At 37.5% G+C, this 17,500-nt stretch overlaps 1 protein-coding gene across 2 annotated transcripts; it reads left to right on the forward strand.

Moving 5' to 3' along the window:
* Positions 1-6,000: 6,000 nt before the first annotated feature.
* On the forward strand, positions 6,001-9,783 carry LOC109860603. 2 transcript variants are annotated; one of them, XM_020439824.1, is made up of 6 exons: positions 6,001-6,322; positions 6,601-6,725; positions 8,279-8,503; positions 9,004-9,139; positions 9,291-9,471; positions 9,583-9,783. In XM_020439824.1, the coding sequence occupies exons 1-6, from the start codon at positions 6,047-6,049 to the stop codon at positions 9,666-9,668; spliced, it is 1,029 nt and encodes a 342-aa protein (XP_020295413.1). In that variant the 5' UTR covers positions 6,001-6,046; the 3' UTR covers positions 9,669-9,783. The 2 variants fall into 2 exon arrangements, with proteins under 2 accessions (XP_020295413.1, XP_020295415.1); XM_020439826.1 differs by having other exon boundaries at positions 9,342-9,471.
* The last annotated feature ends 7,717 nt before the right edge of the window (positions 9,784-17,500 follow it).

The raw sequence follows: 17,500 nt of genomic DNA on the forward strand, positions 1-17,500 counted from the left end.
AGAGAGAGAGAGAGAGAGAGAGAGAGAGAGAGAGAGATCATTGAATCGAGGCGCAGCACACATAGGAAAATATCGTGCAAAGCCGTAAGGTTTTTGCATTTCTCCCGGTCGTAGTGTGTTTCGAGCATAAATTTTAAATATCTTTCGACAAATGTCTTTACATAACTTCTGTTGCTCTTCTTTTTTGTCAATCTGTATTCGACAATTTCAATATTACATCTTTGATGGTTATGAATTTTCTCGGACACATAGAAACGGAAATCCCTAGTCGCTATTCCTCATTGTCCTCATAATGCAAGAAAGTAATTGTATTTCTCGTTGTCACAAGAATAGACAACCTTTTTCATTTTCACAACATATTGTATATGTAACTGTTATTTTTACGGTATAATTATATCGATTGATTATATTGACTTTCAGGGGGGGGGGGGCCTACGATTTCAGCAGATGGGATTTCGTAAACAATAGTCTACTTTTTTCACGCTCTCTTCTCTTGATGTGATTAGACTTTAATATCGATATATGATGGCGAGGAAACAAAATAGATACGCGCAATATATTTTACATGTAATGTCATTTCTCTGTCAATTTTGATAACATTTATAATTTATTTCCGATACTTTTGCTACGAAAATATCCCGACAATTTTGATACAAATTCTATACAATGATTAAATCAATAAAAAAAGAAGTTTTATAGATTCAACCATATTATTGAATCAAATCGCTGTGACATTTTATCGCGATCCGTGTGTGTTGCGTATGTAAATAGTGAATATTATTTATTACAAGCCGCGCGCGTGTAACACATGAAAACGCGATTCTACACTTTCGCGGCGCAGATGCTGCTTGCGATAGTTCGGACAGTTGTTTCAAAGTTCTTGCGTTTATCGGACCGATTTGGAAATGCCCGCTGTTTATTCTCGCCTGACTATTTCTCACAATCGTATTTCGCCATAGATGTACACACACGCGTATATGTATTGAATTGACTTGCCTAATTTGCGTATATCGCTCTCGCTATTTCTGCGAACTTCATCTGCCGAGATGAAGTTGAGGATCGAAGTTGGCAAGTTCCAAAGCGCGCGTGGAGGACTCAATTTCCCAACCTGAAGTCTCATTTTGAAATAACGACCTAACTAATTAAGCCCTCGCGCCCAAATATTCATGTAAAAACGCAATCGTTTGTGAAATAATAAAAACGAAGTATCTCCAAAAGATACAGCGCCGAACTTGCTCTATAGGAAGAAAAACTCCGATTCTTCTTGCAATAAGAAAAAAGAACAAAAATCGTCGCGTCGGCCTAAAGAAGAACGGTAAATATGTATAAAAACGGAGCACCCTCGGAGGTCATATGTTGTCAAGGACATCTCCCTGAACAACAATCTGAAGGTTTTAGCCGTCGCTCGTTGTTCGTTAAAAAATTATAAACAAAAGAAGTTGCGTTAAGGAACTGTTAATTTTCGACACCCTGTACATTTTGTTTGTGTTGTAAGCGTGTAGGCAGGGGGGGCTGCGCTCCCCCGCAGACGGAGAGTCTTCCCCTCTCCTCTCTTCTTCCCCCTAACAAAAAAATGAAGAATTCATTTAAGTGTCAAGAATTCAATTAATGTTCTACCAATGTCGCGAAACGTGGAATATGTATTACTTCGCATATCTCACCAAATTTTTTCGATGTTTTGCGTGTGACAATTAGTATGAGGATCTACGAAATGTTCTTTGTGATTTACTATATGGTGAATGTAACCGTGCATACTGATGTTGTTATATGCCTTCATTTTTTCGTGAAAGGGGAGTAGGGGGAGGCGCAACCTCCCCTGCCTATACGCTTACAACACAAACAAAATGTACACGGTGTCGGAAAATAAGAGATCATTTATGATATTTCTTTTGTTTATAATTTTTTAACAAACAACGAGCGACGGTTAAAAGTTGCAGATTGTTGTTTTCAGGAAGATGTCCTTGACAACATATGTTAATGTCATTGACCTCCGAGGGTGCTCCGTTTTTATACACATTTACCGCATCATCTCGTTTTCGATCGACTCACTCCATTTTTATTCGCCCGATTGCGATCGTTATCACTTGCTGATAGTTTGAGAGACTAATAGAATTTACAAAAACAATGGATAAGAGGAAAAAAAGAGACAGATATCACGAGTGATCATCGTCATTTGCTTCCTTGGAACCTGGAATTGGAGATTAGAGGAACTTACCAGAAATTACAACGCTTACGATCTCCGATTTGCGAGACTATGAAGGGAACGAAGGCTCGAATGATCGTCTTGTATAACCTCTAAAGAATCTTTATACGATGTAATGAAAGAAAAAAGACTGCTTGGCCTCGGACAATGCATCATCGACGCGCTTTCGTATACGATGATCAACTTATTATATGCATGCCGTTGCGTTCGATAAGAGCACTTTCCTACTTGAAAACGTCGAATTATCCTCAAAGGAAAACATTCGACCTGCTTCAAGATAACTGAAAATCTGAAGAAAAGAGATGAATTTTTTTTGAGTGGATCGACAATTCGATCGACGAGACCGTCTAAACTCGAACCAGAGTGTGAGAAAAGAAGGGAGATGAAAAAAAAAGAAAAGAGCACAGATTTATATAAAAGAAAAAGCAAAGGAAAAGAATCCTATTCCACACACATACCATTACATGTAATACATGCATTAACGAATAGAAAAAATTGATAGTCTATTGTGCTGCATACATATTTACATTAACGGAACATTAAATAAGTATGGGTGTGCATCTTAGATGTATTAGAGGACCTTTATCATTAATACACGCATTTAGTATTAATTAACAAAAACATCACGACGCGACGAGTGTGCGTGCGCGGGGGTGTGTAGAGGGATAGAAAAATTAATTTTGTATAAAATTTATAAACTACATTCAATGGGGAAAGAGAATGCACATATATCATCAATATACTGATCACCAATCTTCCAAAACGCGTAGATTTTATTATATTATTATACAAATGACCTCCAAAAACTTTTGCAGCGTTTTCTTGTTACATACAAATTACAATTGAAAATCTAATTCACGGATTAAAACGTTTGATTTACGAAACAAATAAAAACTCTATAGTCAATTAATTTAAAAAATTTTGACTTATACATTAAATATTTTGATCTATAAATTTTGACTTATAAATTATAAACAATTGAACTGAATAAATTACATGTTGTTTCTAGAAATTTTTAACAAGAAAATAGTGCTTTTGGACACGTAATGTTTTGTCGATAATGATTTCGAGTGTTTTATTTGACGTAAATATAGTTACATGTCTATATGATTGTATAATGGTAGATATTGTAGGCTATATTGTATTTTATGTGTGTGTGTGTGTGTGTGTGTGTGTGTGTGTGTGTGTGTGTGAGAGAGAGAGAGAGAGAGAGTGAATGTATATGTGTATGCGTGTGCGCGCACACCGTATCCCGATTGTCACTGTGTTTCAGTTGAGATTGATGCTGTTGTTACCGATTGTTAGCGAAATTTTTCACGCTTCTCACAAACAGGAAAAGTTCTTAGAAAAACAAAAATAAAAAAAAAATTTCTCCCTCGTTTCACCCCCTTTTCCTTCCGCCTCCCCCTCCAAATAATCCGGAAAGTATACTGGGAGCGAAAGCATTCTGATTTCACATTTGTATGTTTCACACGACGTGATTCGATTGAGAATGCAGTACTCGAATAAATGGAAAAAAACAACATAAATTGTAGGTATGTATGATTTTTAAGACAATTGTGAAGAATATATTGTAGTTATTTTATCGTTGTATTATGTGTTATATTTATATCTCTTGAAAGAGTATATACCACGTATATACAACAATAATAATTATAATAACAGATCGACTAGTGTATTTCGAATCCGACTGACAACAATTAAAGAATTAAACTGCGCTGACACACTTGCGTATACGCGCGTCTCTGTCTCTTTATCATCCCTCCCGTCCTTTTTATTCACACACACACACACACGCGCGCGCGCGCGCACGCAGTTTTTGAAAGCATATTAAATAAAAGTAAAAAAAGATTATATTTTCTTTCGTCTTTGTATTTTATTTTTATATTTTCTGGACACACACGTTTATATTAATTAAACAGTGATAATAAACGACGAACACACACAAAAGTGTGAGATTTCTAAATTGCTAAATTAAAGCTTTCCCCCATAAAACATATCTAAAAATCGCTCCGAAGAATTGTGTTTAACTTCTCGCCGAACAAAACAAAAAAAAATATCGAACCGAAGAATCGTAGTTTAAGAAATTAAACGTTCGCGGGTCTCTCGTGTAATCACATTTTTGACTTTTGTCTCTGTGATTGCAATTTTATTGCGTGTGCTCGCCGGTGCACTCTCCCGTCGATAACGAGATTCGCGGGTAAATCGCCAATCCTCGCGTATAATAGAAGAAAAAAAAGTATCATAAGAACGGACGTGCGGTTGTGTTCGGTCGTATTTCACAAAAGACGGAACCGTAACAGAAACAGAACGAAATCGGTTTGCCGCGTTCAGACTAATTGTTAATTAAGACGTGGATTGCCGTGCGAATTGACAATTTGCAATTGTAAAATCCAGTTCTCTCTCGCGCACGTGTAATCTCTTTCTTTCTCTCGCATTTGAATCCTCGCTCAGCCGTTTCCAATCGCATTGGAAATTGTTTCGCAAGTTCTGTCTCCGTGCGCGGAAAAACGAATTTCGGAAGAAACTTTCATCGAAGTGCAGCTGACCAAATAGATGGATCCCTACATGTAGTGTATCGTCAAGTCGAAACTTTCTAAATGAAGTGAGACAAAGCAAGTAATTACTTTTATTTAAAGTATTACGCGTTGCAAGTCAGTCAGTATTTGCACATCTTTCTTTGTGAAACGTAAAGTTGAGCAAAAACGACTTTTGAAGGGATCGTTTTGTCAAATAAATTTTTTTTGTTTTTTGGTTTTTTTTTTTGAAGAATATCCGCAATTTCTTCCGAGCAATAGGAGAGTTTTCTACAGCATCAGGGAGCTGGCCAAGTATAAGAAATAATATGAAGTAGGTCGATCGTATTTTAAGTCGGCGAAGTCTATACACTTCGATGAACAGCGCCAGCTGCACCCCGAGATAAGCAACGTCACCTACCCTCGTTATATTCTTCATGAAATAGAAGCGTAGTATACTCTCCAGTATAGTTCTTTCGCCATTTACCTTATAATTCTCTCACATTTAATAGTTTTTTCTCTTTGCTTTCATTTCGGAAAACAAAATCACTTAGACTTACAAAAAGTACGAACGAAACAGCACACGCTCTGTTTTTCTCAGTAAATTTACTTTTATTTTCTTATACGTTACTAAACAGTTTCTAATAAATTATTTAAAAACTGTTTTCTATTTAAATGTTATTATTTTTCAAGCTGTCTAAGAGTTTCTTCTTGCACTGAGAAAAATTGCTTAGTTTCGAAAAAAGTTCCTTTTATGATGCGAAAGAAAAATCAAATGAAGAAAAAACAGGTTAAATATTCGCGAAATAGTCCCGCTCTCTATAAAACAGATTCGATCGAAACCAATCAGTGGCTCGTATCGTGAGCGCTGGTTCTCATTTCACACCCGCGTGAACAAATCACTCGCTGCTGATTCACTTCCCAGGCAGTTGCGGGGGAAAAACCATTGGCTTACTAGAGCAGCAGCTAAGGATCCTCTCGCAGTTTCACGTTGGACACCAGAATCACACACAGCTTTTCCGGAATACATAATAATCGTCGTTGTTGAAATTGCGCGAAAAACACGAATTCTCTTATATTTCGCGTAACAAACATCGTGTAATACCATTTAATATTTAGCACAAATTTGTAGAAATCCGATCTAACTTTGTTTTATTACATAAAAGTTGAACATTAACTCACTTTTTAAACATTTAAATTGATGTTTATTAAAATTATCAATTATATTTATTAGAAAAAAATTACAAACCTTCTATAAAAACATAATTACGTAAACTTGGTGTTATAACTCGTGTGATTAAAGAAATTTTTAATCTGAATTTCTGTCATGATAAATACGAATGACAACGCGATCATCACGGATAATCCCAAGAAATCTGTCGACCTTGCAAAGAAGGAATTGAGCGCAATATTAGAAAAATTAGACAGCTTAAGGCTTCCGGTTAAAGCTTGGCGATTGCATTGCACTCGTTCGCGATTAAAGCCGACAAAACCAACGAAAGTTCACGTGAGGTACTTGTGGATCTTTCTAATTTTGCTGATTGGTACGTGGACGATGATAATGCAAGTTTGGAATTACGTGCAGACGTATCGCTACAACAAGGTAAATAAACCATTTACATTTTATCCGCAGATATGTTATTTTTCTTTTTTCTAATTAAAACATTTATCTGTCAAAACTTTATTTCAAGTGTGTTTTTGAATAATTTTTAATGAAATTTAATTAAATCAAATAATGAACACTGAATAATGATTACTGAATTTATATTTTTAAACGAGAAAATCGATTAACAGATAATTTCTATTATACGATTTTGTTAAAACTTAAGAATTTGTTTAATATAATGGAGACGATAATGGAAAGAAATCATTGTTTTTTAGTGCTTGGTAACGATGCCGTCGTTTATGCATCAAGTTTTTCGACCATCGGAAGACTGCTCAGTTTGCCAGGACGTTCAACAGGTTGAAAAGCTCTCCGCTGTTGATCCGGCAATCTTCGAACAACGGTACTAATACATAGCTTGTATATTCAATAATTTATGCATGTATTTTCTCACTTTTAAAAACATCCATCTTGATAACTACATAATATATATGTTTTTTCTCCATTAATTAATTTAATTGTGGCATATTTTATTTTTATGCAACATTTGTTTGTTATTAACATCGTTATTTTGTTTTTGTTAAAAAACGACTTGCTTATTCACATACACACAGTAAATAATTGTGCATCCATATGTTAAAATAAGGTAACAAGTTTTTGTTATCTCGTTTTGTTATTACTTTAATCAAAAATTAACAACATGCGTTATAAGATTTATTATAATTTTATAATTTAACATTTTTTATATGTCATTTAAAATAGAATATTTATTTTATCATTAAAATAGAATAATATTTATTTTATCATTAAAATAGAATATTTTATTTTGATTGCTTTTAATACAAATTATTACAATTAATCTGCATGTCTCAAAGTCAATTTAACCATTCCAAGAAAAGTTAAAGTAAATCTTAAAATAATCACGAACTCTGATACACAAAATAATAATCAAATGTACTAAAATCAAAGTTAAAATAATTGTTATCATGTGTTAATATAATTGTTATTATGTGTTAATTTATCACAAAAAGTATGTTTTTTTAAGTACATTTCTTATACGAGTTATTAACTACTTTTCTGTGTAGTTTTTAATTATTTCATATGTTATTTTTATATCACACTTAAAGTCAAAATAAGAAATATAAAACTAATAATATATGAATATAGGGACATGAAGAGCCGTTCGCAGGATGTTGTGCGTGAATGTGCTTTTTAAATATATATATACGTATACACATATATACTTCGAAATAATTTTTTTCTTTCATATAGGATGCCGGATTTGCATCACATATATATGAAGGACCCCGTATACCCCCCTAACTAATTTTTAAAATATTGCGAAAAATATTTCCTTTTGGCTGAGGAGTTTTTTTCGCAATATTTTAAAAATTAGTTAGGGGGGTATACGGGGTCCTTCATATATATGTGATACAAATCCAGCATTCTATATGGAGGAAAAAAATTATTTCGAAGTATATATGTGTATACATATATAGATATATTTAAAAAGCACATTCACGCACAACATCCTGCGAACGGCTCTTCATGTGTCCCTATATTCATATATTATTAGTTTAATAAGACTTATAGAGCCTGAGAGTAATCTCGATTTACCACTAATTGTTAAGAAATATAAATGTATTGTGTCAATTACTTAACATTGTAACACATGACAAATGAGGTAATTTTTACATTTTTTACATGTCTCAGAAAGTTCAAACTCAAATTAAAATTAACATTTTCTGTTTTACTGTGTATAAAAAAATTTTTTTTGAAAATAAAGTAAAATTAAAATTCTCTCAAAAAACACTTTTTTTTATTAATAATTTGTTTTTATTTATTAATAATTTGTATTTATTTATTAATAATTTGTATTTATTTATTTAATTTTGTCTTTGCATGACTGACTATTCCGATATCACCTGCCTACGAGTGCACTTTATTTGTAATCAGCTACGCGTATTCAGGGAAGCCGGTGGTGATAAACGACGCCATGGCAAACTGGACGGCGCCTGAAGTATTCTCTTTCTCATTTTTCAAAACGTTGTATCATAGCGAGATGGCGAATTGCCAATTTTTCCCGTACGAGACGGATTTTCAGAATCTGCAGGATGTCTTCGATATGAGCGCGAATCGGGCCATGATGGAGAAGGGCACTAAACCGTGGTACGTTGGATGGTAAGTTCTCGATTGTTTAAATTTATTTATTTATTTTTTTTTTGGAGAAGATAAAACAAAAAAACCTTGAAGTTGCTCTCAACTTTATAATATGAAATTTAATATTAAAATTGTATTAATTACAACAAAATATCGTAGATAATGCTACTTTGCATGCAGTAGATAATGCTTCATACTCGATTTTTACCTTAATCGTAGCAAGAAACTTTACTTATTTACTTCAGTCTGCGAGTAGCAGGGCGCATTTTTATGGCTTCCGACACTTCCTTGAGTCTTTGATGCATGCACACGTAGGCGATTTCGCTAACAGACTTACAGAGAAACCACGTTTGCGACGTCATAAATGTGACGAACGCAAAACTCGCGCATTATTACAAAACAAAAAAATTGGCAGTAAATAATTAAATGTATCAATATCTCATGACAAGGAAACATTTAGTCGATCGGAGAAGAAAAATGTTTTTTATATCTCATTGTATTATCTTCGTCTTTTTATTCAGGAGCAACTGTGACGACAAAATCGGCGCGATATTGAGGGAGCATTATCAAAGACCGTATTTTCTCCCTCCTAATTCTGAGAGCGAAAAGACAGATTGGATTTTCATGGGTAGCCACGGTTATGGTGCACCTATGCATGTAAGTCGTGATTCTTGTTTTAGCAGATATTAATCGTTAATGAAAATTAATTAATGGAAAATGGCATGTGTAAATATTATTTTCAAGATAATTAAATTTTTTAATACTTTTTTTACAATTTATAAAACATACATATCTATGTACTCCGTAGATGGACAACATCACATTAATCGTGTATCTTGAAAATGTGAAATTTTTCAAGGTGGATGACGTACGGTATCCTTCCTGGCAAGCGCAGATAAAGGGTGAAAAATTGTGGATTTTGGAACCGCCCAGAGAATGTCACTACACATGCAAGAAGTTGGAAATAATTGTATATCCCGGAGAAATAAGTGAGCTGCTCTTATAAACATGACCGAATTAATCGGGAAATTAAACGCTTTTCAATAAAGTGACAAAGATCCGATTGCAAATCATTAATTATTTTAATTTTTTTATTTCAGTTGTATTAGACACAAATCGATGGTATCATCAAACAAAAATCGTCTCCGAGGACATGAGCATTACTATTGGTGCTGAGTACGATTGAAAGTAAAACAACATTAAAAATAAGTTAATTTAATTATATAATTAATACAATACAATAGTCACTTCATTCTATAATATTGACAACTAATAAATTATGTGAAGTAAAAATAAACTTAAAAATATCCAATAATATAAAGATTAAAAACAAAATATGTTGTAGATATTTAGGAAGATAAATTATGTTATATTATTTATATTATAAATTATGTCTTTATTAATTGTTCAATAAATTATGTTCTTTTTATCTTCTACCATTAATTAGATAACACAGACATCGACTTATTGTTAGCCGAGATAAACCGTATCCTCGCTGCTTGAGCGATCATAGTTTGTAAGTCGTGACGTATAGTCACGGTCGTGGTCGCGTACTAAGTTTTTACGGTACTATATATGCGTGCATGCTAATCACATACGTTTGCACGACCCAAAAAAAGCGAGGAGAAACGGCCTCACGCACGGCACGGGCCCCTCATGCAGATGGCGAACAAGCCAAGCCGGGAGTCGCACCTGGCGGCAGGTGAGCTCCTCGCTGCTGTGGGGGCCACTATTACGAGCGGGAACTACTCCCCTGTCGGTGTTCTGAAGTACATGCGATCATATGTTGGCCACTGGCTGACAAACGTTAAAGGGAGAAAGAGAAGAAACAAGAGAACCCAATGAAGAAACCGATCAACTGCTTCTTCGTCGACCTGGTGATTCACAGTTGTCCTGCAGGAAGATCGCTGCGAAGGTTTTGTAGTGTTTCTTTCAAACGGTAATTTGCTCTTGAAATGAACAAGAAAAATAAATAAATAAATACAAACAATATCTTGAATCCACTCGTTGTTATATTACATAGATGTAATATTTTACGAATTGTATAATATTCTTCTTAAGTGGAGTTGTAAAAAAATACTGCAAAAATATTTGACAGTGAAACTAAAAGTTAAAACATTCACATTAAACAGACTTTAGGATTTAGAACGTAGACAAGCGTGAAAAGTTAATGTTAGCTAGACGATTTTATTAATAATACTAATCGATTAGTCTTCATATCGTTAATAGATATCAGAATGTGATGGGGATGGCGGAGAGATAACATCTCTCTTGTGTTGTAAAAAACACACTACTTGATTTTGAATTTAATTTCATAAAACACACATAATAATAATTACGCTTATATATGATTACTAAAGCAAACTAAATATGCTTGATTTAAAAAAAAAAAGAACAAATAAAATAAAGATAAATAAAGATAAATATTGAATTACTTTTTCAAATTATTACATAAACTTGTAAATCTCTTTTGACTTTTTTTATTTTCTTTTTCTTAATTTACTTCTATTGTTTAAATTTAATTATAAAAAAACACAGTCAAATTGTTAATTATTATTATTATATAACAAATAAAAAACACATGAGAAATAAAATTATATATAATTTATACACACAAGAAAAAGGGGAATATCTCACGGTAAAAAAATAGTTAATTACAAAACATGTAATCATTCTGGAAGAAAAATAAACTATCATCTTCCCTTTTTATCATAGCGTGAACCTTGTTCTTCGTACTTATAACTATGAAAGTGACTATTAAGAATTCTGAAAATTACAGGAGAAAAAGGAAGAAAGATAGGAGAGAGAGAGAGAGAGAGAGAGAGAGAGAGAGAGAGAGAGAGAGAGAGAGAGACTTTGACATCTCTGATGTATCAATACCTATGTATTACATGTATATGCTGTTCCAGTTACGCCAATGAGAGAGTACGTCTGTATGTCGTTTGCGTTAATTACGCGGAGTAGCATATCTCCACTTTCCTGTCTGATCTGACGACTGCGATCTACAAATGTTTGCAGCAGTCGTGGTAATAGCTAATATCGGTCAAGAAAAGAGAGTGAGAGAGAGAGAGAGAGAGAGAGAGAGAGAATCTATAAAGATCGAATGCAAGTAATTCGCTAATGTAAGTCGCTAGAGCAGTTTTCAATTTTAAAGTAGCTTTTTATATTAATTTTATTCGGTTTGAATTATATATGTACGGCGATTTTTTGTCGCGCTACATTTATATACATTACTTATAGCAATCTTTTCGTGTTCCAACCGACTTTATAGAGTCCCATAATGCTAGCATAATATTATGCACGGAGTGAACGATGAAATAATTATAGATATCGATTTCTAAAAGAAGTACGACGCAACAACGACGCATCGGCGTTCTACGTTTGATAAATATAAAAAGCGACGCGTTATATTGTTTAATAAAACATCATTTAATTTGCAAGAGTAATCGAAATTTGCGTTAATTCGACGGCATAATAATAAGTTGCTGAGTTCTTTTTTTTATCATATATCGTAATCATTCAATTGGTCCCGCATTCTCTCCCTCTCTTTCTTTGTCTTGTCTGTCTGTCTGTCTGTCTGTCTCTCTCTCTCTTTCTTTCTCTCTCTCTCTCTTGAAGAAGAAAACTGATACATCGACTATAGATTCATTAATTCGCAAAACTTATGCGACCTTGTGGTGATTTTTTGAAGAATCAAATTTCACCATATTGGTAATTATTCCGGGATAGATTTCACACTTCTGCAAAAAATCTCGCTGTTGTTGCTACGTGGTTTCTTTCCGATCTAAATGGATCGCATTATCAAAACGAACAGAACAGAATTATTTATGAATAGATCCCGCGATATTGCAGTAGCTGTCATTTATAATCCACAATAACATTTCGCATTTTCAGTGTTCCGTTTTTTTGTGAGTGACTATACTCCTACAGCGTACAGTCAGTTAAATTAAATATCACATGTGTGAATCCGGTTAAGAAATAAATACTACTACTCTATTTGCGAGAATTTTGTCGACAGTTTATCTTTAAACGAAAACGATGTGTTCGCGATCGCGCTCTTTTTGGCGCGTTGACAACCGTTCGAATTCCATGATAGCGGCGAGTCTCGACGAGTTGCAACAATAAGTCAAACGATTGCGCCAGAAAGTCGATGTCATTGTCGAAGCCTACGCAACGTCGCCGCGCGGCTGGCCGTTCATCGATTTCACGCGCGTGAATTCGTGCGAGACGCGCGCGTGCGTGCGCGCACATACTTACGCGATCGCCCGTTCACACGCGAACGCGTCTTGTACGTGCAAGAGGGTTGCGCGCGCGTACGTGCACAGCCTGGCTACGTACATATCGGTCGCCGCTATCGATTATTTTACCCATGTGGAACTTACCTCCCCTCGCCGCGCGAGCATCCCGCTGTTACTCCTCTGCCTCTCCCACTACCTGCGGCGTCGCGACGCCTCGTATAGAGCGCGATATCGACGTTACATCGGCGCTCTTCATCCTTCCACTCCTCTCTCCTCGTCGGCAACGGGAAATCCCCACTTCTAGCGTAGAAGAACTTACCCTCAGGGTCGTAAAATTTGGACACATTACGAACCCCTAACATTGCTAATATCAGAATAAAGAAACGCACGATTATCAAAAAAAAAAAATTCTTTCAAAGCTAAATTTATTTTTCATAAAATGTAAAATAAAATTTGACGCGTACAATGTAAATTTTGTTTTTTATATATAAAGTGTGTATATAATTTATGAAGTTCGCAATATGTTGAAACAAATGAGTTTAATTACAAAAATGATTGAAAACTTGCATATTTTCATGTATTGAGACAAAAAAATTACAATTATTATATATCGATAAAAAATATTAAAACCTGAAATAGATTTCACAAAATAAAAAGCAGCTAAATTTGCGGGGAATATTATTCGATGCGAGTAATACGCCATCCTTTTTGAATATTTATTTTTCCGTGTTGGAATAATCTCTTCACGGCGCTTTAATCACGCGGCGAATTTATTCGCTTGCGTTTTAATCCTCCCGCGTTTCTTTCCGTTCGACCGCGGTGTATATAACGTGTCGATATCGATTTTACTTCGTTGGTAGATTTCGTTTGAGAAGTATTCTCAAGATCAATTCTTTCTTTCTTACCCATAACCTCGTCGTATTCTCTATCGCGCTTGAGCTTATCTCAATTTCAAAAACAGCGCGCGTTCTATCGAAATTTTATCAGATCGCAACGATACTACGTTTCGTAGAACACTCAATCGCGCGATCGATTAATTCACTCTGACTTTGTAGTTTTCTGCGCATGTCAATTTTAATCGTTTTTATCAATAAGAAATCGCGCTGCTCTATTTCATGCGCTCTCTCTCTCTCTCTCTCTCTTCGATATTTATTTCTTTCAATACAAAAATTTTGTGTGTACCTAAATCTAACAAAACAAAAAAACTAAAACTGTCTTTCTTTTAATTTAGCTGAAAAAAGTTCGGCCGCGCGCGAGAAATCCAAAGTGCTCTGACGAAGTTTCATTTTTGCAACGGATGCTGCGAGTGTGGAATTAGCTTCGCGGTCGGGTCACTTGTATAATATTGTAATTGTGAATAAATTGAATTGTAAATGGTTGCTTCGCGACCATCGAGCTACACCGTATCACATTTAGCACGCGCACTTCCTCTCCTCGCGCGATCGAACGGACAGAACATAAGTCTCCTTGTTTCAAAGTGCTATACTCCTTGGCAACTACTTAGCAAACAGTCCGAAGCACATACGCGGCTGCTACTATCGTGCCGGCGTAATTTCAGTGTGCCCGCGACTTCATCAATGACTTACTATACACAGTTTTAGATTCCATCCCTTAAAAGGGTATATCCGCATTATTTACGCTTGTTGATGTCTCCACGATGAGAAGACGCATTAATTTCAAGCGGGGAATTGTTGAATATGTAATCGATATCTCAATCAATAATTAACGCAATCATTTTGTCTTAAGAACAAGATACAACTCGGAAAAAGAGATAGTAGTTGCGGAAACAAAAGTTCAAAGATCAACAAGCTGCTTATATGCAAATTTTAGTTTTTATAAATATATCTCTGTGTGTTTTCTGATACGTTAGTCGGAGAGAAATACGCGTTCTTGAACAAAAAATCATTGAACGATATCGATCTTTTGTTTATAATTTTTGAGCGAGCCAGACTGACCGAAACACTAAGAGAAAAAGATTCGTTTAGTAGAAAAAAACACAGCGGCGTAATAAGCGCGCCAATCAATTGCCGAGTCGATACCACGGTAACAATATGAGTGTAACAACACGGATGATATCAACCGCGTTAGAAACGAATCGATAATCATTCAACGCCGCTCGATAAGAAAAAAATCAAAATATTGATACGGGACATCGAACTCCGTTATCGATCGAAAACCGCTCGAAGAAAGGCAGGCGAACGAACGTCGTCAGGAAAGAAAAACAGGCGCGAAGCCATATTCGCGTGGAAGAGGTTTGTCTAATTAAAAGTCTCTCCCCGTCGTTCGGGGTGCCGGACGCGGTCGAGTAGTCCCTGGGCCACCCCTGACTAGTTCGTCTCCCCCATTCCCGCTCCGCCCGTCCTTTTCTCACCCCTCCTCATTCCCCTCTTTCCCCTTGGAAATCGTCCCGCGTCCCTCTCCTCTCCGCAACCCCGGCGTATCGAGTTCGTTACAGATCCCCGTGGCGAGATCCCCGCCCCTCTCCTTCCTTCCCGTCGCCGGGCGCTCTCTCTTTCTCTTTCTCGCACCCCCTTCGTGCACATGCTCTTCAGCTCCGTCAACTACGACGTTCCCCCCCGTCTCTCGTATCCCCCTTTCGAGAGAGCGAGAGCGAGAGCGCGGCAACAACCCTCCTGCCGGAGGCTCTCTCGCGTAGCGTAGCATTCGCGATTTGCGCAACTCCGCACAACTTCGTGTGAGCGCGAGACGCGCTTGTTTTCTCTCCGCTTGTGTGTCCCAACAGAGCACCGGCACGTTTCTCGAACCCGAGTTCCCGATAATTCTTTGCCGTGGTGGATTTTTCGCAAAACAAAATCCCGGGAAAACAGACGAAAGAAGACGAAGGAGTAGCCGTGAGAGTAGAAGTCGCTCTCTCGGCCGCGAGACGAACCGCGAACGAGACGGAATTTTTTTGGCGACAATTTCTCACGAAGACAACAACGACGACCGAAAACAGCGGGAGTGAGAAGAGAGAAAAAAAAGAAGAGAAACATACGGGAAAGAGAAGGATAAAGAGCATTGCGAGGCGTCGAGGCGCGCTTTCAAGCTTGCGCACGCGAGCTGGCGAGTCGCGGACAGGAAGTGGAGGATCGTCGCGGAAGAACCCCGTCGTTCACCACCCCGAGAACCGTAGCACGCGAGGATTGTCTCTCTTTGGCCAGAGATCGTGCGCCATCGAGCGGCTTCGACTCCGCGCGAGCCTGATCGATCGAAAGCGCGTGGCCCGAAGAGGCTGACAGTGTCGATTCGACGTCGTTCGTCGTTGTCGTCCTCTCACTCCCTCTCTTTCTCACTTGCGGCTACGAAGCGGGCGGCCATTGATCTCTGTATCGACGCCAGCCGCGACCAATCGTTGGCGACCCCTCTTCTTCTCTCTGCTACCCTGCCTGCCTGCCTGCCTAGCTCTGCGAATGTGAATGTCTGTGTGCGTGTGCGCGAATACCGTCGTCGGTGTCGTCTGATCGAGTTATCGTTCTCGCGGATCGTTCGAGGAGGACATCTTGAAGAGCGAAGCTCGCCGCGTGTGTCATGGACGATGACGCGCAGCTTATCAGCGTATCGACCTTTCGATCCTGAAGATAAAAGGGTGAACGAGATCGGGGAAAGACAAATTCACGCACCAAATATGAAGATTGCGAGCGACATCAGACTGTCCGATAAGCATCGATTTAGTGATCGACCCCCGGTCGCTTCCCGCTGAATCTTTCTCGATTTCGATCAGTTTATAAAGAAAAGAAGCTGAAGGGTGTATAGGAACTTTTCAAACTTTGACGAAATAATTTATATTGCGGCAAAATATTATAAGTCGATCACGTATTAAAAAAAAACAAGTTTGCCGTGAACTTGAAGACCTGCTTAAAAATCGATCTGCGATAAGATCGAAGAGAATCGCGCAACAGATTTAGATTCACATTAGATTATTCGACTTGGAAGAGAATTTTTGTCTTTTATGTATCAAACTCTCTTTGAAAAGACTATTTCTTAGAAAGAGAAAGGTGTCTCCGCGAACAGGTGACGATCGTTAATCGAAACAAATCGAATCGAATTAAGAGCAGCCTCAATCGCTGGCGCATCATCGACGGGTCGAGGTCGAGGGACGAGGTGGCTCGCGGAGGTGACGCGCGAGTCGATGTGTTTATGCTCAAAGTATCGGTCGCGCGCATCGAGCTACGTTGGTCACGAGGTATCGGAAAATCGATAGAAAGCTGACTGACGCCAGCAGCAACGGCGGCGTCAGCGTCAGCGGCAGCAGCGTTGGAGGTGGTGGTGATGGTAGCGACAAGCGAGACATTCGTGTCACTCACACACCCTTAGTAGCGAATTGTTGATGGTGGTGGCGCAGCCGAGAATACTTAACCTCCACGCGAAGTGCGCGTTCTCGTTCAGATAACCTTATCGAATCGCATCAAGTCACAGAAAACAAAAAAAAACAAGACTATCGCGATTATCAAGACGTCTTGCGCATCGTCAACGGTCAATTTCTGACTGTTGTCAAAATCAAAAATCACGTGCGAAAAGTGTGAGAACCGAGAGCGCGAAGAAAACAGGCTGCGTCCTGAAAAGGGTGCAACGAAAATGCTTCACGTGGGGTGAGAGAACGCGCAAACGGCACCACTGCGCAGATACGCGCGAGGCGAGGTAACGCAAACGTCTCCCGACAGCGATGTGCTGGTACAGTGCTAGTGAACGATAGTAGTGGTGATAATTGGTGGTGTGCGGGAGCGTTACTACCTAACTGCACCCCTCGGACAATCGCACCTGGACCAGGAGAGAAACCTCG

This window comes from Pseudomyrmex gracilis, unplaced genomic scaffold (assembly GCF_002006095.1).
Source record: "Pseudomyrmex gracilis isolate BER0280 unplaced genomic scaffold, ASM200609v1 scaffold_422, whole genome shotgun sequence".
In the NCBI taxonomy this organism is placed as follows: Eukaryota; Metazoa; Arthropoda; class Insecta; order Hymenoptera; family Formicidae; genus Pseudomyrmex; species Pseudomyrmex gracilis.